Source organism: Diorhabda carinulata, chromosome 6, assembly GCF_026250575.1.
Source record: "Diorhabda carinulata isolate Delta chromosome 6, icDioCari1.1, whole genome shotgun sequence".
Classification (NCBI taxonomy): Eukaryota; Metazoa; Arthropoda; class Insecta; order Coleoptera; family Chrysomelidae; genus Diorhabda; species Diorhabda carinulata.
In genome coordinates, this window is record NC_079465.1 from 3,773,591 (window position 1) to 3,794,600 (window position 21,010).

Here is a 21,010-nt window from a genome sequence, read left to right on the forward strand (position 1 = left end):
GCTAGTTCTGATTCAAAAATACAAAAAAAAAACCACAATATATTTTTGTTTATTGATGTTTTGTTGTCCTTTGTGTCTTGAATCCTTTTTATCGAGTATCTTCCATCACAAACTCAAGATTTTTTCAAGTTCCGAATATTACTATGATTGTATTCTTTATAAAATCGTTAGAAAAAAGTTTTTCTATTGGAATCTGTTATATTTTTTATCTTGTTTGTAAACATAAGAAAAGTGAGGTTATGTTTAAGTTCGAATGCAGTATTTTATTTTAGTTTGATTGGATATTTCCGTCGTTTCTTCAAAATCCGATAAGGATATAATATTTTTAGGGTATATCGGTGCTGGACATCCTGTTTAACGAAATGCACCGGGTAATTTTGTATTAAAAAAAATGTTTGATTTATTACATACGTTTTTACGACTATTTAAAGGGGACGTAGAAAATTATGCACATAAAAATAAATTGCGTAATGATAAATGTAGGAAAACAAAATACACAACATTGTTTATGTTATTAGATTTTAATGATTTTGTAAAACGTTCAAATGGTTGTTTGTTAGTAAAAGGCCACATCATGGAACTTAGAAAGAAGAAGATCAAGTTTTTTCTTAATTTTACCATTCGTTAGGCCTTAACTTAGCTCAGAATAACTGAATTGAATTGGATAAATTAAAAGGGAAAAAAAGTTAAATGTTTTTTGTTATATTTATTATTTGTCATTTTTGGACCAAATTAAACCAAGGAAAACAATTTTTGACAATAAAAACCATTTTTTACTTAAAGAAGACCGTGTTTTGTTAACAATAAATTTAGAAAATCCATTTGGATCATTTTTTTGACAGAGGAAGCTCAAAGAATACAATTTTCGTTCACATTATATTGGGAGAAGCCATTTGCTGACAAAATTGGTATTGCAAAAGCCATTTTTCTATAAAATAAACTTGCAGAAGTCATTTTTTGAATTTAAACGCATACAACCGATTATTTGTTCATATTTGATTTACAAAAATCATATTTTGATTAAATTAAATCGAGAAAAGTTTAAAATGACAAAATTTTTGGAATAAATTGAGTTAAAATTAAATGTGAAAAAATCATTTTGCCCCTAAATTTGACAAAAAAGCCCTTTTGGAGAAAATTATACTAGAGGAGACATTTTTTGTCCATGTATATTACAAAATTTTGAATTAACAACAAACAACAAACTTTTTGGCTAAATTTGAACAAGAAAGGCTTTTTTTGACAAAATTTATTTTACAGGTGCCATTTTTTGTCCAAATTAAATTTGAGAAATAATTTTTTTTTTCAAATAAATTTAATTCATAAAATTCATTTTCCCACTACAATAAATATCAAAAAGCCAATTTTGACCAAATTAAAATTGCGAAAACCATTTTTCGGCTTAATTTGATCAAATGAATTCCAGAGAAGCCATTTTTTGTCCACATTAGATGGAACGAAATTTTTTCTATAATTTAACTGGAAAAAACTAGAAAGCAGAAAACCCGTTGTTGTTGCTTGGAAATTACATTTTTTTTCATTAAAATTGAGCAAGAAAAGTCCTTTAGTGACGAAAGTACCTCCAGAGAAGCCATTTTTTGTCCAAATTAAATTTGAGAAATTTTTTTAAATAAATTTAATTCAGAAAATTCATTTTCCCACTACAATAAATATCAAAAAGCCAATTTTGACCAAATTAAAATTGCGAAAACCATTTTTCGGCTTAATTTAATCAAATTAATTCCAGAGAAGCCATTTTTTGTCCACATTAGATGGAACGAAATTTTTTCTATAATTTAACTGGAAAAAACTATTTTTTGAAAAACTAGAAAGCAGAAAACCCCTTGTTGTTGCTTGGAAATTACATTTTTTTTCATTAAAATTGAGCAAGAAAAGTCCTTTAGTGACGAAAGTACCTCCAGAGAAGCCATTTTTTGTCCAAATTAAATTTGAGAAATTTTTTTAAATAAATTTAATTCAGAAAATTCATTTTCCCACTACAATAAATATCAAAAAGCCAATTTTGACCAAATTAAAATTGCGAAAACCATTTTTCGGCTTAATTTAATCAAATTAATTCCAGAGAAGCCATTTTTTGTCCACATTAGATGGAACGAAATTTTTTCTATAATTTAACTGGAAAAAACTATTTTTTGAAAAACTAGAAAGCAGAAAACCCCTTGTTGTTGCTTGGAAATTACATTTTTTTTCATTAAAATTGAGCAAGAAAAGTCCTTTAGTGACGAAAGTACCTCCAGAGAAGCCATTTTTTGTCCAAATTAAATTTGAGAAATTTTTTTAAATAAATTTAATTCAGAAAATTCATTTTCCCACTACAATAAATATCAAAAAGCCAATTTTGACCAAATTAAAATTGCGAAAACCATTTTTCGGCTTAATTTAATCAAATTAATTCCAGAGAAGCCATTTTTTGTCCACATTAGATGGAACGAAATTTTTTCTATAATTTAACTGGAAAAAACTATTTTTTGAAAAACTAGAAAGCAGAAAACCCCTTGTTGTTGCTTGGAAATTACATTTTTTTTCATTAAAATTGAGCAAGAAAAGTCCTTTAGTGACGAAAGTACCTCCAGAGAAGCCATTTTTTGTCCAAATTAAATTTGAGAAATTTTTTTAAATAAATTTAATTCAGAAAATTCATTTTCCCACTACAATAAATATCAAAAAGCCAATTTTGACCAAATTAAAATTGCGAAAACCATTTTTCGGCTTAATTTAATCAAATTAATTCCAGAGAAGCCATTTTTTGTCCACATTAGATGGAACGAAATTTTTTCTATAATTTAACTGGAAAAAACTATTTTTTGAAAAACTAGAAAGCAGAAAACCCCTTGTTGTTGCTTGGAAATTACATTTTTTTTCATTAAAATTGAGCAAGAAAAGTCCTTTAGTGACGAAAGTACCTCCAGAGAAGCCATTTTTTGTCCAAATTAAATTTGAGAAATTTTTTTAAATAAATTTAATTCAGAAAATTCATTTTCCCACTACAATAAATATCAAAAAGCCAATTTTGACCAAATTAAAATTGCGAAAACCATTTTTCGGCTTAATTTAATCAAATTAATTCCAGAGAAGCCATTTTTTGTCCACATTAAATTTAGAAAGCATTTTTTCTGTCATCAGTCTAATTAAAAATGTCATTTTTTGACCCGACTGCAACAATTTGTGATCAAAACAAGTAACTCCAAACATTGGAGTTTTTATTATTTTAATTATAGATCTGAGATATCATAAATTCCAAAGGAATTATTGAAAAACAATTCTTCTTTCGTCAATTTAAGTTTCACCTATGATATCAATCATTTGGTTGGTTGAATAATATAATTGTGAAAGGCCATTTATTAGAAGATATCTAACTTGCATTACGATTTAGTTCGTTGGTTGGATAATTAAATAGTAAAAGACCGTTTTCCAAATGAACCGATTAATATTATAATCGATATATTATGTATATCGATTATTCTAAAGTCGAAAAGAACATTTATATCGCAACAAGTGTTACCATATGCTCGAGCGGATCTAGCCTAACCACAATGTTATTGGATTTTTAAGCGACGGACGGTCTCTGAGACTGCAGCGCATCGCTTTCGAGGACAATCAATACTGCGGCAAAACCGATCCATTCAGAGAATTGAGGCGCTGAGGTTTTCATTCAACAAAATTTTACTATGATGTAACACAGAAATGGCGGATGAATTTTCATTGTCACATATAATCGATAAGGAAACGCGTTAAATATAAATTTTACGACGTATTTTGTCGGTTATTATATTTATTAGTATGAAAAATTTTGCTATTATAAGGAAAAGTTATAAAATTGTATCGTTTTTAAAAACAATCAACTATTTTATTAATGAACTTCCTTATATATCGTCTAAAGATTAAAAATCAGCAAATACAAGTTTTGATTAAGCAAACAGAGACGTATTAGGAAAATTTTATTGTTGTGCCTATTTCTAATTTCAAATATTTTGATTTTATGAACATTTTTCATAGATTTTCTACGAGAAATCGAATGAAAAGATAACGTATGCAAAAATGTTTGGAAATTTATTTATTTTGTAGTTGATTTAAATTGAATTTTTGAATTATTTAGAAAAAAATATTGCTCAAATAAAAAAACGATAAAACTTCGAAAAGTTCAATTGAAAAAATTATTTTTTATATGAATTGAGTGAAAATTGAGCTTATTACTATGATACAAAAAAAGTTTACGAACTATTGGGCGTAATACAAGCCACAAATCTGCGTTTTTCAAAATTTCATGCTTCGTTTTTATCAACAAGTATCTCTAATTTCAACTAAACGTCAAATCACCACAATAAATCGAAAAACAGAGAAATGTTTACGGTAAAAAGGTTTCAAAAACATCATTGAATAGCATATGTAGTAAGGGTTCGATCAAAAATGAAATTAATTCAATTTTTTGACGATATTTAACTTAGATGACCAATTTTTTTGTTAAACATTCATATGGAATTTACATTTTCAAAAAAGTGACACAAGGACACGAGTTTTTCGACAGAACTTACTTCAGAATAATTTTGTTGTTTACATTAGACTAGGAGAAGCTAGATTTAGAAGATTAAATTTAAAAAGACCATTTTCTGTACCACTGGAACTCAAAATAATCATTTTTATCCATCAATGACGCGGAAATATATTTTTTTTTATCCAATTGTATAAAAAAATATCATTTGTTGTTAAAACAAACACCAAAGTGTTTAGTCTAGAGTTAAATTGAACCATTGAACAATTTTACTAGTTCATTATAATACGAGGGGCGATCAATAAATCTGTAATCTGAACTAAACGTCAATCCGCCACTATATACCAAGATATCGAACTATTGGATTTTTAGGATAACTAACTAACTTAATGTGGTGGATTTAATGATGATTCTTATATTTTGGTCCATCTTATTATCCAGACTCAACCCTCAGTTATTATTTCTTGTTTCCAAGTTTTGTGGAAGGAGATTTGAGTCCAAAGTTAGAATCAACTCACAGCAATTTTGATAACTTATTTTTTAGTTAATAATAATGGAGAAATGTAATTTTTCTAATAATTTCATTGATAAAGACCCATGAAATTGACGTGTTTCAAAGAAACTAACCTATGAAAAAGTTCCTTTAGATCAAAATCAACTGTTTACTAAAGATAACCGTCAAATTATTTTGATTTATAACGTCGAGTTTTTATTTAACATATTTTGTAGATATGTACAAAAAATTCAAACAACTGGAACCAAATATTGACAGAAAATAGAATGAAAATGGACAAAAAGAAAGAAAAAAATTCAAATCAAGGTTAACGAGGGACTTATACAACAAGTTAGTAGCTTGCAGATCGTGTTGGAAAAAACAGCAGGGATTGAGAAATGTATTGAGAGGTAACGAACGAAAAATGCATTAAGCAAGGGGCTGATAAACAAAAAAACCATCTCCAAACAAAAATAAAAGTGTAAAAAACAATTCACAGGGAATTTTTCAGGGGTGACTAGGAAAAGAACAACATCAACATGGGACGACACACGCTAGGAAAAATGTTGAAACAATGAAAGGTCATGGTTCAAACCAAAAGCGTAATATTGAAAAGACTGCAACGTTTTTATAAGAAATTGGTTAAAAAGGTACAGATTAGATAGATTTCTTAAGTATCTACCATCTTTGTATAGTTATAATTGGTGATAAATAGTTTTGTTGTTCCATAACGACCTCTGTATTCGAAAAAGTGGTTTAACGTTAGAAAACGACAAAAATAAAGATTACGACGATGCGAGATCGTAGATTAACCAAAAAAAAAAGTTGTAAGCATCTTATTAGGCAGCATGGATAATATTTTAGCTAAAGTTATGTGTGAAACGTAAGCAAAAACATATAAACGCGACTTTCTCTACAACATTTGATATGCGAGAGAGAAAAAAACGTTTTTTGCATTATTCTACATCTATAGATATGCAACTTGGTTCCACAATTATGATTCTGAATCAAAACGAAAAGATAAGAGGCGGTCAAAAGGTATTTTTCTAATTGGATTACCTCCAACTAATAGACTCACCATACTATTGAATATAGAAAAAAGAAAATAAAGACCAAAATGATAATAATAATAATAATAATAATAATAATAATAATAAAATATCGCGGAATTTGGTCCCTCGATATCTGATTGTTTTATGCAACATCGTCAGTTGTAGGGTAGATGATATCCTCTAATTTCGTCCTCATCGTTTGAATAATAAAAAATTGTAAAATCGTATTCTATTTCCGAAAATTCATCACCCGTGACGTCGTTCAGCAAATTCTATATTTGACGTTTTAATAAACTAATAAATAGCGACAAAATCGAATATTATGTCAAACTTTGAAATTCCGTAATACAATATCGGATCGTGAGTCCGACACACGGTTTATTCGCAGACATAACATGAAACTGGCAGAGTTATTTTTGTCAGCCACGGCCGCGCGTCCGCAGTATATTTAGCTCAGAGCGAAATATAATTTGCACCTGTTACTTTCTTCTCAGTTTTTTTTTTTTTTTCGGTTACGAATTTTTCTTTTGAAACTAACCTGTAATAGGCGGCGGTTCGACGACGGTGCTAGGACCGAAGAAAGTCGGAGCGTCGCTGGACGTTGTTACTGGAGTATTAAGATCGCCAGGTTGGGCTTCCGAAGGAGAAGGATCGTCCGAAGGTGAGCAAATAGAAGCTGGAATAGGGCTACCTCCGCTGTTACTACTACTTCCGGTTTTATATAAACATGTATCGAAGCTTAGTACGTTGAAGTGATGTCCGGCTGCCGCGACGGCACTTTCCGTCAATAAAAACGCCGAAGAATGGTGATGATGGTGGTGGTGGTGCTGATTAGGCAGCGTATCTAATGTGTCCATGATCATTTTGCCACTTTTTGGTTGGTTTTTTACGCCACCCGGGCACTCGGAATCGAAAAGCGCGTTTAACCGCGCACTTAACCGTTTTTCAAATTAACGCTATTATCTGTTTTCGTTTTAGTTACGAATCGCGCGCCTACTCGCACCGAACTGATCTCGGGAACTGATCGGCGACCGCGACGAGTTTAGTTTTATGAATGAAGTCACTGTTCCATATTAGGAAGTCGTCAGTAAGGGGCTGGCCAATAACAGAGAGAGGCAGTGTGCTCGCCCCTCCAACGGCCACCTCCCCACTTTGTGACGTCGACGTGACGTAATAGTGGCGCTTAGAAGTGCTACAGGGAGCATGTAACTAATTGGGGGTTTTAAGGTGGTTTTTTAATAGTTCGAACAGCTGGACGAACTGCCACAGGTTGTATTTTTGCGCGAGGGGTTCATTACACTAAGTGAAATTCCCGTGGGTGATGTTGCTTTGATGTTATTTCAATTTTTCGGAACAGATGGATACGTATTATTGTACGGACGACATTTTCTTAATTGAAATTTACTATCTGTAATAACCGAACGCCGCATCCAAATGACGATTAAATTTCAAATAAATTAAGGAAATGTTGATTTTATTCAAAAAAAAATTAAAATTCTAATGGAATACGCGACTTACCCAATACGTCATCGAATTTATTTACTCTAAAAATTGAGATATTAAGAGAAATATTTCATATCTCCAATGTACAGTGGCGTAGCGAGCTTAACTCGCCCAATATATTTTCAGCCCCACCTCATTCAAAAACCATACAAGGTTAAGTACGTAAACGGCTGCTTTTCTCGTAAAAATGATAATGAAATTTATGTCTAAATATTTGTCTATATTCTTATGCACTATTTCCAATAGATGTCACCTATATAAATCTGCTGAAATTAACTGAATAAAATAACACGTCCAACTCTGTGACTTGCATTAACAAATCTTCTGCTATAATAAGTTCTGTGCTTTGAGGTTATGATTTTTGGTAGATAAAATATTTTATATAAAATATATCATTTCAAAATTTTTAAATGTAATTTGTTTATGCCCCATGTCGCAATATATTTCTCAATAAAGATTTATTTTATTCAAGTTTAACAACGTTGCCAAATATGAAACAATATTGATATTTAGTGTTAGTATTTGAGGCTTGGATACGTTAAATTCTTCTCTTCAACTTATTTTATGTTCAACAATATTCACAACTGTTTATTAATAATAATTGTTTATAAAAAAAAATCAACAGACATACAAACATATGTCTAGTACTACCTGACGCTCATAGACAAAATGATAAAATTATATTGACAGTTATTTATACGTATTTGTAGATTTGAGTGGGTATAAACGAGTAAATCACCAGTTATTTTGCACTGTTATATATAAATGTCTAAATTTTTAAATTTATGGTGGAAATAAATTAAATAAAGTGATAGATTCGTTTCTCAACTTACTAAATAGTTGTAAAAACGGTGAAACCGGCGGTTTGTAGGTGTTGAACGGGTAGTAAGTACTAAATTTAAGGATAAAAATTGATTCTTATCATCTGCATATAATAATTTTATGATTTTATTTACGGGGATCGAATTTAAAAAATATATTTAATACAATACCAAATAATAACACGAAAAAACAATAAAAATATAATCAATTGCTGGAACAATAGCAGATATATTAATTTTTGTAGACTATTTCTCCTACAGGGTGATTCAATATAATGATATAACCATTTTGTGAGTTTTTTTTTTCATTTTTCGGACTATGGGAACCGATATCAGACCCAAAAGGAACTAGGCAATTCACACTTAATCAACAGAGGTATATACAAGTTTTAACACGTTTTAATCTGTATCTACGTCATTTAAGCACGTAATTTTGTTTTTCGTGACCAAGTTTTTCAGTTTTTTTGTCAATTTCTTCAAGGATTTTTCACGATTTAATAATTTTCTTTATTATTATTTTCGATGTTTTCGAAGGAACCAAAAGCAAAAATGTATTCGTTGGTGAAAGTGATTCCTAAGAATCCTAGAAGCAGATTCATGCCTGTATGTCTGGCAAATTTTTCTAGTAGTTGTGTACTACTGAACCTAACACCAAGAATCAATTGTCTCCATCGACGACAACCATCATCGTCTTCTTCATGTCAGTCAAAGGTATCTTCTTCTTTTTCTTCTTGTACCAACTCTAATCCGGAGTTTGGTTATGTTGACTTTAGAAACTATGCTCCCAGCAGGCTCCTTTTCCGAGACATCAGCTTTCCAATACTCATATTTCGGACCTCTCACGATGGGGCCAAGATATTTTCACTTCATCAAGGATCTTTCCACGTCCTACCTACGAGAGGAAGTTGGAAGTGGTAGTCAAGTTATGAAGTACTTGTCAATTGAATTTGGTCAATATTTGATATCTTATATCCCTGTTGCAAACTTCATGTTTCTAAATTAAATGGATTCGTCAGGATTTAACTTCTACGCCAACAAAAATATGGTATCTTAAGAACGGTACAACCAAAGTACATCAAACATCGTTCAATCATGTGTTTGAGTAGTTTTACAACATCCTGTATGATAAGAAATAATTTTAAATCGTAACTGTGATTGATGTTCATAAAAAAAATTAAAATATTCATACAATTGGCTCACCCTGTATGAAGAAAACTGTTTTCTTTGTTGGGTAAATACGTAAAAAACAGAAAAGTAAATCTTTTATTAAAAAGTCGTCGTCCTTATACATGTATCAACAGGTTTTTGGTAATGAACGTATAAAGGCCGGTATACACCTATCATGTATCCTTCCGATCCGACCACGATCGTACAGTCGGACGAGTGCCTGAGAGGAAAATGATACTAAAGCGTAGTTCACACCTTTCCGACACGTGTCCGATGATGCATCCGATCGTGTTCCGATTGTGCATTCGTTTCACGGCTGCAGGACGCGTGTCGTTTGGAATTTGTAATAATAACATTTGAAAATTTTAAACAAAACATGCTAAAAATCGCGCTTTTTAAATCGTTTCTTATTTTTGTTACACGAAAAATAATGTTTTCCCTAAAACAAAGCTAAAAATAAAAATAACTCTGCATTCTCTTTCTGCGGTTTTCTCTATCTTCCTCTTTTAGACAAAGTACCACCATGGCCGAAATTTTTGAACATTTTTCGCACAGAAACTGTCGCGATTTCAATTGAATCGAGACTGGCGAGAGTGGCGAATGTATAGAGCTGGAGCTATTAGCCGGACCGGAGTGATGTTGTGACAAGTGTGACCCGGCCTTAAGCCGTTTAAATCGATGTAGATATTCTTAGCGTTGTTTATCAACATAATCAATATAATTAGATTCTTTGCAAAGTTTTATATTAGCGATGAAGTTTTCAAAGGAAAATCAACAACAATATGATATCTTATTATTGAAACGTCGTTTATTTTTTCGTAAAATTAGTTACCTACGCAATTGAACGATAATCAATTTTAGTTTCGATATGCTTAAACATCTGTTAACACAATTATAAAAATAACAACATCATGTACCAAAATAAAAATATCGTCGATCAGCTGGCAAAGATTCTACGGTTATATCTGAGTCAGAAATGACGTCGAGAAACTGACACAAGTTATATAATTCCAAAAATAAGCCGTCGAGTCAGACTCCGAATAATATAAATTTGGATTGTTGAAATTCCTTCGGGATACATCATTTGTTTCTAATAGGTCGAGGAAACTATCAATAGATTTGCTAAATTCGAAAAATATTTATGTGTTAAATACACAAACAGAAAATTCTTTGGTAAAGATCATGGATGAAATTATCGCAGTAAGATAATATTTGATTATACAAAAAGAAAGCTCTTTGAGACCTTGGTATTAGATATGAAAATTGTCGCTATCTTTTGGATCCAAATTATTTTTCTATGCAAGAATTTCGCTGTGTATCTGAACGAAGAGTAATTTGTATTGTCAGGACTAAATGTTTGATGTAGAATGCAGAAGTACTTGGCCTGACCTAGAGACAGAGGCAGTTGCTTGAAAAATATCATTGTATTAGTTTAGTATGTGTTTGACAGCCATCAATGATGAACGTTTCCATTGAATTTGTGAACATGGATAAAATTGGTCATCGTTTTGTGATACAATGCTTTTATTTGTAAAACGTTAGCTCAATCAATACAAAAGCTGAGCTAGATTCTAGAATGTAAACGAGGCCGTACGACCCGCGAAGTTCAGCATCTACCAGTGGTCGACCAAATGAAGTGACGATTCCAGAAATGTTGAAGAAAATCCACAAAGTGGTACTGGATGGTCGTCGATTGAAAATGCACGACCTAGCAGACATTTCAAAAAGTGCGATACATCGCAAATTAACAAAAAATTAGGACATGAGGAAGCTGTGCCCAAGATGGGTGCCGTGTTTGCTCACAAAGTAACAAAAACAACGTTGTGAAGATGTTTCCATCGAGTAATTGGCAATGGATGAAATGTGGGTGCATCATTTCACATCCAAAACAATAAAACAATCAATGGACTGAAAAGGGCGAACCATTCCATCTGCAGGCAAAGTCTTAGCGTCGGTTTTTTGGGATGTGCGATGGATAATTTTCATTGACTATCTTGAAACTAACAAAGGCGAGTATTATACGAACTTATGGCAACATTTGAGCAAAAACGGCCGCATTTGGCTAAAGATAAAGTGCTGTTTCATAAAAAAAATGCCTCAGCTCACACATCCGTTGTTGCAATAGCCAAAATTAACAAATTAAAGTTTGAATTGCTACCTCATGCATCCTATTCGCCAGATTTAGCGCCTCGGATTATTTTCTGTTCTCAGACTTCGAAAAATAACTCGGTGGTCAAAGAATATCCAATAATGAAAGATGATGTAATCAGTTAATGGCTATTTTGAGGACCTTGGCGATTATTCTTATTATAAAAAGGGTATCGAACTTATTGAACATCGCTTGGAAACGTGTTAGCTCCATACACGTTTCCAACCGAATAAGTTGAAACATAAATATATTTTTTTTTCCAAAATTTTTGCGTTTCCTTTGCTGGACCAGGTGCTTCTGGAATAATTCTCGTAGTATTATCTTGTTCGGTTAACTAAGCCTGGACCAGGACATGGACCTCTACGTCGTTTCGTTTTAATCTCGGTTAATTGGTGTAGCGCTATTCGACATTTATTTTAAATAGCGATGTATGGTATCTTTAGAAGATCCAAGGAAGTACTGGTTGTAGGTTGGTTTTTTACTGCTTCCTCTGAAACTTCAATACCCTCCTGACCACGAATGATTAGGTTAGATTAGGTTAACTCCACTTTTCAGCCGAGATCCACTCGGAAGCCTTAGGCCCATTGTGATGCCCTTGCTGACTTTTCAGTCAGCACCATTTCATTCCCCTTCCCTATCTCTTCCGTTGCCATGTCCCTTCCCAAGCTTTTCCAGTTTGCAATGAAGTGATTCAGGTCCTTAACAACCAGCTCCGCTGCTTCTTCTAATGTTTCACTCCCCATGCATTGTAGTCGTTTCGACGCCAATGCTGTGCAATGATACATTAGGTGTTCCATTGTCTCTTCTTCTTCACTGCATTCTGCACAGAGATCGTCGGTTCTGATACCCATTTTCCCGAGTTTAGAGCCTACTGTGCAATGACCGGTAATCACTGCTAATGATTTTTAAGCGTCAAATCTGTGTGCTGATTAACTGAGACTTCCTCTACAATTTCAAATATTTTCTTTGATGCCACGGCTCCTTTAAACTTTTACCATTTGGTAGTTGGAACTACACATTACATTTATCGATTTAAAAGTATTATTCGACTCAATAGATATATACTCAAAATTGTATATGAAAGTATGAGGAAAATAACAGAGATTACCAAAGGAATGTTTAGAAACGCAAGAAGGAATGACCAGATAGATAGAACAAGGCGAAGGAAGAGCAAAGAGACAGTTTCAGTCATCAATGACTTATACTAGTTATGGATAAGATGATAAAAACAATAAAAAAGAAGAACCGTAAACTGAAGACAATAATTGGCTACAGAATCTTAAAATTAGAGAAAATATACGAATTAGTAGATGCAAATGATGTAGTAATAATAACAGATACATTTAAAATAACGGAAGGAAGAGTAGACACAATGAAAAAGACAATAGAAGATCAAAAGTATAAGAAAAGAACATGAGGAAGATGTAATAAAGAATAGATAAAGTGATTCCGATGTAATATCTGCGAATAATTTAAGTTGGATAAATAGATATAGAGATAGCAAACAAAGTAAAAGAATAAATTAACATCTAAATAAGCGAAGACAAAAAAATGAAGGTTAAAAAGACAAAGATTAAATAAGAGCAGCGGAAATGAAAGGAAAATATGTTAAACACATAACAACACAATCAAAAGAGGGAGAAAACTTAGAAGCAGAAACACTGGAAGGACGAAGACAGGAAAAAGGAATAACACAAATGAATGAAGTAGCAAAGGATACGAAAAAGTGGAAAAACGGATGAAAGGAGAGAGATAAAACTAAAGCTCCAATTCTCTAATGCTTGAGAAAGTTGTAGAGAAAAAGAAAAAGAATAATTCTATTTCGTTTTAAGCCTTTAATGTTTGGAAATTTAATAATTTTTGATATCAAAAATTATCGTATTATCCCTATATAAATATCATGGAGACCTAGATCGAGCGTTTTCTAGGAAAAGCTTCGAAGATAAGATTTCCATGAACTCGACATTGAACAGTCGCCACCGTTGTGGAGGGGATGACAGTAGTGTATCGATCGGGGTGCGTCGTCTTTGAAGAGCGTATAGGGGAGGTTTTCCATGAATGAATTGACGTCATCGGCGGGGCGTAGAAAGTGTGCGGGGGTCTCTTTCCTAGTACCGCTGCAGTTTTACGAAATTTATGGCTCTTTAGCTTCATTGAACTCCATTATGACGATTTATTTATTCCCAAAGGATCCTACGCGTAGAATGTTATTGTCTAATTGTATACTTCACAAATAATTCATATTTGTTTTATATTTATGAAAAAATATCGATGTTTTTTCATTGAAACATCGATGTATCGATTACATCCCTAGGTATGGAGGTGTCAAGACGATATTGCGCTTCCACGAAACCGCTTCACGTTTACAAGGTGGTGCAACTACATTTTCTCCTTTATCTTTGGACGCCATTGAATCCGCACATACTCATGATTACATTAACTCATTTTGGAGACTATCAAATCGATTTGTTGCTTTGTTTCTTAGATCTACTGATTATCACCCATAGTTCATAGTTGATTGTAAGATTGTGTGCAGCCAGGAATCGTCATTTAAAATGAGCAAAAATTGACGTTCTTTGACACTTTGATGCTGTTAGACAAACTGGGAGGCGTGCCTAAGTATTTGAGTTTCGCCGGACACTCATAGATGACAAATTCCTTCTCCTCCATGTACGAGCAGTACTCCAGGTCGTCCATAATGCCCATAGTGTGAAAATGGCTTCTTAAATGATAATATCCGGTTGAAAGACCAGTCACCAGAATTTAACTTATGTTCAAGTACAGAGGTTGGTAAAAGAGGTAGAAGGCCCATCTATGTGAGGCTTAGTTTGTCTCATTTTAGGTATCATGGTCCATTTCTGCAGACTGTTGAAAGACGTGGTATCAACACTTTTGGCGATACCAAGAATGGGTTCTGGGCTGTTCGTCGTTGCTCTTGTTTCCGAGTAACCGAAGGAAGCTGAAGCTTACAGTCATAACTCACCAGCCTCCACATGCCTTTCAAACACTAGATCTGACTTCTATGTCAATAAAACGTTAGAAAAATGTATTGGTATCGATGTTATCAAGACTCTGTACCTTTCGATTGGTTTGATTACATGTTTAATTCGAATTTTACGTCACGCTGAACCTATTACAATCAATAACACTTGTCGGAGCAAACCTAATATAATGCTAACGCAATTATTTATTTATTTTACGCAACAGTTACCTAATATTACGTAAATGCGATAAAGACGAAATCTTCCAAGTTATATTACGATATAATGAAAATTGGTTGTATCATTTCATTCATTGTTCCAAACGCGTCAATGTGAACAAGATATGAATGGTTTGCTTACGTGACGTCAGGGCCAGGTGGGAAACGTGGAAATCGATATTGTTAACACCTCAAATAGGTATTTTCACTTGAAATTTTCGCATATTGTGGACCGTTATCTTTTTCCAGTGTTATAATCCGGTCAATTTAAACAAGTTACATAAATTTCCATCAAGCTGAAAATCAGTAAAATTGTTTAAAATACAATTAAAAATAAAATTTGAATGTTCACCATCATTTCCAGGTATGGAAAAAATTTGATTCAAGGTCAAAGGTCAAAAAAATGAGTTTTTCGCAATTTTCAGCAAAACGGTGAGTTTTATCATAAAAATACCTTAAACAAAAATTGTAGACCATAAAATTATCTACAAAAAACGTATCAATACTTTTTTCCCTACGAGTCACCGTTTTTGAGATATAACGATTCAAAAAGTTGTAAAAGTCGTATTTAATGGTTTCACCGATATATTTTTACCAGTAGATTTTTCCTACAACAATGAAATAAACCGAGACTTGTTCTGAATATTTATAAGAAATTTTGTTGACTGGTGGGAGCTGTCATGAGTTCATCAAACAAATTATCAATTCACGAAGATGTTGCTAAACTTCGACGATGTTGTTCTGCAATTTTTGAATCGTTATATCTCAGAAACGGTGGCTAGTAGGGAAAAAAGTATTAATACATTTTTTGTAGATAATTTTATGATCTATAATTTTTGTCTGAGGTATTTTTATGATAAAACTCACCGTTTTGCTGATAATCGAGAAAAACTCATTTTTTCGACCTTTGACCTTGAATAAAATTTTTTCTATTCAAGGAAATGATGGGGAACATTCAAATTTAATTTTCAATTGCATTTTAAACAATTTTACTGATTTACAGCTTGATGGGAACATATGTAGCTTCACTCTCATTTTTTGGTCTAATTTGACCGGCCTATTAGTAAATTAAGAGTAGATTAGGTCGTCGCGTCGTGACGACATTTGTCACTTTTATATAAACAGAGTTGTGGTAAATGTAGAAAATTTATAAAACGTACAACGTTCATTTTCAATGAAAAACAAAAGAAACTTGATTACAAATTTATATAGACTTCGACGTAATGATAATGTACGTTACCTAAAGGCGGATTTCCACCAAAACGGACTCGATTGCGACTAGTTTTGTTTTCAAAAACAGAAACCAAAAACTTGTTTCCAAAACAAACTCGAAACTCGATTTCATGTCTTCTCTAGACGATGTTTGGGTGCATTCGACAGACTGTGGCTGCACTGGTCAGCTAAGAAACATAGAGAACAGTACGACGAAGTACTGTAGAAGAAGAATTGGGCATGAGTGTAGGTTTTTCTTCTTCTTCTATCTTTTCTATAGGAAATTCTGCCTGTTTCTTTCTTTTGTTGTGCGTTCAAGTTATATTATCGCTCCATCTTTTCGGAGGTCGACCGACACTTCTATGGTTGTTCCATTTTTTTTTTTCTATTCCATAACCACTCGTTAATCTTCTCCACATTACATGTGGAGTATTCTCATCTCAGCTGTTTCAGCATTCTTTGTGTTTTCGACGTGTCCGGCCGCGTTTCTGCTGTGTATGTTATTATTTGTCTTATAACTAGTCTTAGTTTCTTATACGTTTGTTTCTCCATATTGTATTATTGAGGCATCCTGCTGCTCTATTGGCTTTCCGTATTTGTTTCTTTACTTCTGATTCTGCATCTCCATAGCTTGATCAGCTGTTCAGTGTTGGTACCGTCAATGAGCAGTGTTTTTGTTTTTTGGGAGGAAATTACCATGTTCAGCTTCTTTGCTACTATGTTAAACTTGTGGACCACTCTTTGTAGGTCGTCTTCACTTTTTGCTATGAGTACAGCATCATCTGCATAGCAGAGAATTTTTATTTCTCTATTTCCCATCTTATAACCTTTTTTTAGACAGTGGAATTGGTATACTTGTTTTCCATTCTTCAGGGTTGTTGGGTAGATTGACTCAATGACTCTGTTGCCGACCCCAAGCCAGGAAAAAGGAGGAGGGAGTCTTCAGACCAGGTTAGCACCCTACCGGAGGACTTTAAATACATTATCGTTTATAGAACCAAGGTTGTACCTCGGATTAGCGTACGTACTATTTAAAAATTAATTCATGAACACGGTTACCTCAAACTTCCAGCAAGATGGGTGCCGAAACTTCTAAATTTCGAGCAGAAATTCACAAGCGTCTCTTGCAGCTGTATGAAGAGGAAGGAGAAAATTGATAGCACTAGATATTCATCACAAGGAAGACATTGGACACAACTATATTCCGGGGAGTAAACGCGCGACTATGGAGTGGAGAAAGCAAGAGGAAGGAACGCTTGTTAAAGCGAAGGTTGGTGTTTTGTATCGTGTTCTGGTACATGAAATGAGTGATTACGGTTAATTTTCTCACTGAAAAACGAACAGTGAACTTCTTAAAAATACGATAGAACTTGTCTACAGACGAGATATTCCCATCGGTAGTGCGATATAGCTGCAAGACAACGCCAGATCGCTAGACGATCTTACGATGGAAACGTTGAACGAATTGGGTTGGGAAACAGTGAAACACCCTCCTTATAGTCCCGATTTGTTATGTGGATTTGAAATATGAAAATTAAGCATTTTTTATTGGATTGTAATAATATTTATTCAATTCTTGCGATTTTTTTTCTGTTTGTTGTTGTAAAACTTAATTCAAGGTGTCAGTTTACTATTTTGTTGGTTAAACTTCCCACCAATACTTTTCCTAATTTCCCAATAGTACTTTTTTATAAAATATACAAAGGAATATTTCATTAACAAATTTTCTGATAACTTTTATTTTCAACGTCACACTTACAGCGATAAATTTGATTTACGGACATTAATGAGTAATTAAACACTACAAAAAACGTTGTTTCCTCCTAATCCCATATTTCGAGGGATTATTTTTATTTACGGCATTTTTATCTTTTCTGTCTCTGACGTCACGGGTACGTCAGTTATATCAATAGTAAAAAAAAAACAATGAATTACGACAAAACTCAATTGTATCTTAATTATAACAACGCGGAATTTAATTCATCGTACACATTTCAATTCATATCGTATCGCCATATAAAAAATATAGAATCATTCATTCGTTTACGGTATCTATGTTAGCTAGAAGCTGAAAGATTTTTATCACCTCTAGGATGTGTCTTAAAAGTCTCAAGAGTCCTTAAAAAAAATTATATTCGTTATATTCGTATCCTACGTAGTCCTTTTCCATGACGCGCAAATCCTGATTGATATCCAGGAAACCTGTCCAGTTGACCACGTAGGAAGTGGAATTTTAGGCCCGCCGCGTATTAAACCCATCCCAAGGCCAATCCAGACCCCAGCTATCCCCACGTGGGTCGATTTGGGCTTGCAACACTGTTTGTGTTAGCATTTTGTAATCTACTTCTTTTCCTTTACTCAGATTCAGATTCTAAATCGAGGAGTTGCTGGTTTGCTACCATCTTGCCATACTGGGCGATGGGAATTTGGGTAAGCATGGGTGTGAGCTAAATTTCAGATGCAGTTTATCCTTAATATCTGGTACAAACATCACATTGGCACATCGTACATTTGGTTTTGGAAGATCATTAGAAAGCAATCAACTTCCTCCAAGAAAAGATCGATAGAGTGGACACAAAAAATGTGTGTTGTGTGGTTCCCCTCCGTTATTTAATAGAATAAATTTTAGGCGACACAGTTGATTTGAACGCGTTTTTTCAAGTCCATTCAAGCATCTTGAAATAGCTTCAAAATCAGCATCATTTTGTGATGAGCTTGGCCCTCCAAGGTCTAAAGGTTCAGATATATTTTTAGGTACTGAAGTCTCGCTGCACTGAATTTAAATTTATAGGAATCGATTAGATTAAAATGGAAATTTTCAATTATGTATTAGTTAAATAATTAAAGTACCTGTTGCAGATTTGAATAGTAAATGAACTAATTAGTAGTACAAAAAACACCGGGATTTTTCCAATCGCCCCCACAATCACCTTTATCCAAGATATCGAAATAAAAGTAATACAGAATCGGCTTAGAAAAATGATAAATTAAATGGTTAAATTTGTGATTTAATACAGTTAGTCCCATGGAGTTTCCATTTTTTTAAATTTGATCAATTAAGATCCTAAAGAAGAGAATAAAATGGAAGAAAACGGAATAATTTATCTCTATTATTATCTAGATTTGGGCAAGGACATATAGTAAGAAAGAAACCAACTGAAAGGGATGGAAAGTAATAACCAAAGCAGTCAACACAAACATTAAACTATAAAGAAAACAAAAATAGAAAACGAGGAGTGATCAACCAATCCAAAGGATTCAAAGTCTTAATGATGATGATGATGATGAGTATCTAGATTTATGCACGAAATGTTTTGTCACGTTAGAACTACGTCAATAAATTTTATATTATTAATTAGAACTAGGAGATTACTTCATAACAAGTTTTGCATGCATCCAAATCTTGAAACACAAATATCAATTATCAAAATTTGACAGAAAGTTCATTAGGAGAATATGTTAAGACGTAAAAGTGGGAGATTAATGGAGAATACAGTTACAGTTACAAGATGGTGCTCCAAGTCAATGAACAGAATGCTGTCCAATATTGAGGCCCCTTACAGGGTTATAGTGCCGCATGGTAAGGTTTGATTACTGGTTATTTTTTAACCTAAAAAATTTAAGGACGTAGGATGAGATATATAAAGAAATTCATCGATTTCTAAAGCCTTTCAAAAGATGACTGGTCTCAAAATTTGAAGTCGTTGCAAAAGTTTATTAATATAAGTGATGAGTCCTTTCCTGAAAAACTTTTATTTTCATAATTTTTTTTATAATTAAATGCATATTAATGTTTGTTAATGCATTTTTCACTTTTTATAGTATTTATGCCTTTTTAATCTATCTCCCAAATATCGTGATATCTGTCCTATATAAACATAATTCGTATCACACAAATAAACGGATATTAATGTTTGTTAATGCATTTTTCACTTTTTATAGTATTTATGCCTTTTTAATCTATCTCACAAATATCGTTATGTCTGTCCAATATGAACAGAATTCGTATCATACAATTAAATGCATATTAATGTTTGTTAACGCATCTTTCTCTTTTTATAGTATTTATGCCTTCTTAATCTATCTCCCAAATATCGTGATGTCTGTCCTATATAAACATAATTCGTATCACACAAATAAATGCATATTAATGTTTGTTAATGCATTTTTCTCTTTTTATAGTATTTATGCCTTTTTAATCTATCTCCCAAATATCGTGATATCTGTCCTATATAAACATAATTCGTATCACACAAATAAACGGATATTAATGTTTGTTAATGCATTTTTCACTTTTTATAGTATTTATGCCTTTTTAATCTATCTCACAAATATCGTTATGTCTGTCCAATATGAACAGAATTCGTATCATACAAATAAATGCATATTAATGTTTGTTAACGCATCTTTCTCTTTTTATAGTATTTATGCCTTCTTAATCTATCTCCCAAATATCGTGATGTCTGTCCTATATAAACATAATTCGTATCACACAAATAAATGCATATTAATGTTTGTTAATGCATTTTTCTCTTTTTATAGTATTTATGCCTTTTAAATCTATCTCCCAAATATTGTGATGTCTGTCCTATATAGACAGAATTCGTATCACACAAATAAATGCATATTAATGTTTGTTAATGCATTTTTCTCTTTTTATAGTATTTATGCCTTTTAAATCTATCTCCCAAATATTGTGATGTCTGTCCTATATAGACAGAATTCGTATCACACAAATAAATGCATATTAATGTTTGTTAATGCAGTTATCTGTTTTTATAGTATTTATGACTTCTTAATCTATCTCCAAAATATCGTGATGTCTGTCCTATATAAATCATACTTATTACACACTTATTACAAGAAACTTCATATAAATTTCAGTTCAGTGAAATATTTTGATG

The 21,010-nt window shown here is 32.6% G+C and overlaps 1 protein-coding gene across 2 annotated transcripts in view; it reads right to left on the reverse strand.

Moving 5' to 3' along the window:
- LOC130895238 (early growth response protein 1-B) overlaps positions 1–21,010 on the reverse strand; it is a 41,733-nt gene that overhangs the window by 8,324 nt on the left and 12,399 nt on the right. The window contains exon 1 of one of the 2 annotated variants that reach the window (XM_057802444.1): positions 6,594–7,111. The exons of the other annotated variant lie outside the window; for it this stretch is intronic. Coding sequence (XP_057658427.1) covers positions 6,594–6,918 — 325 coding nt within the window. The 5' untranslated portion in view covers positions 6,919–7,111. Of the gene's footprint in view, positions 1–6,593; positions 7,112–21,010 lie in introns of those variants that run through there. 2 annotated transcript variants of the gene reach the window in all.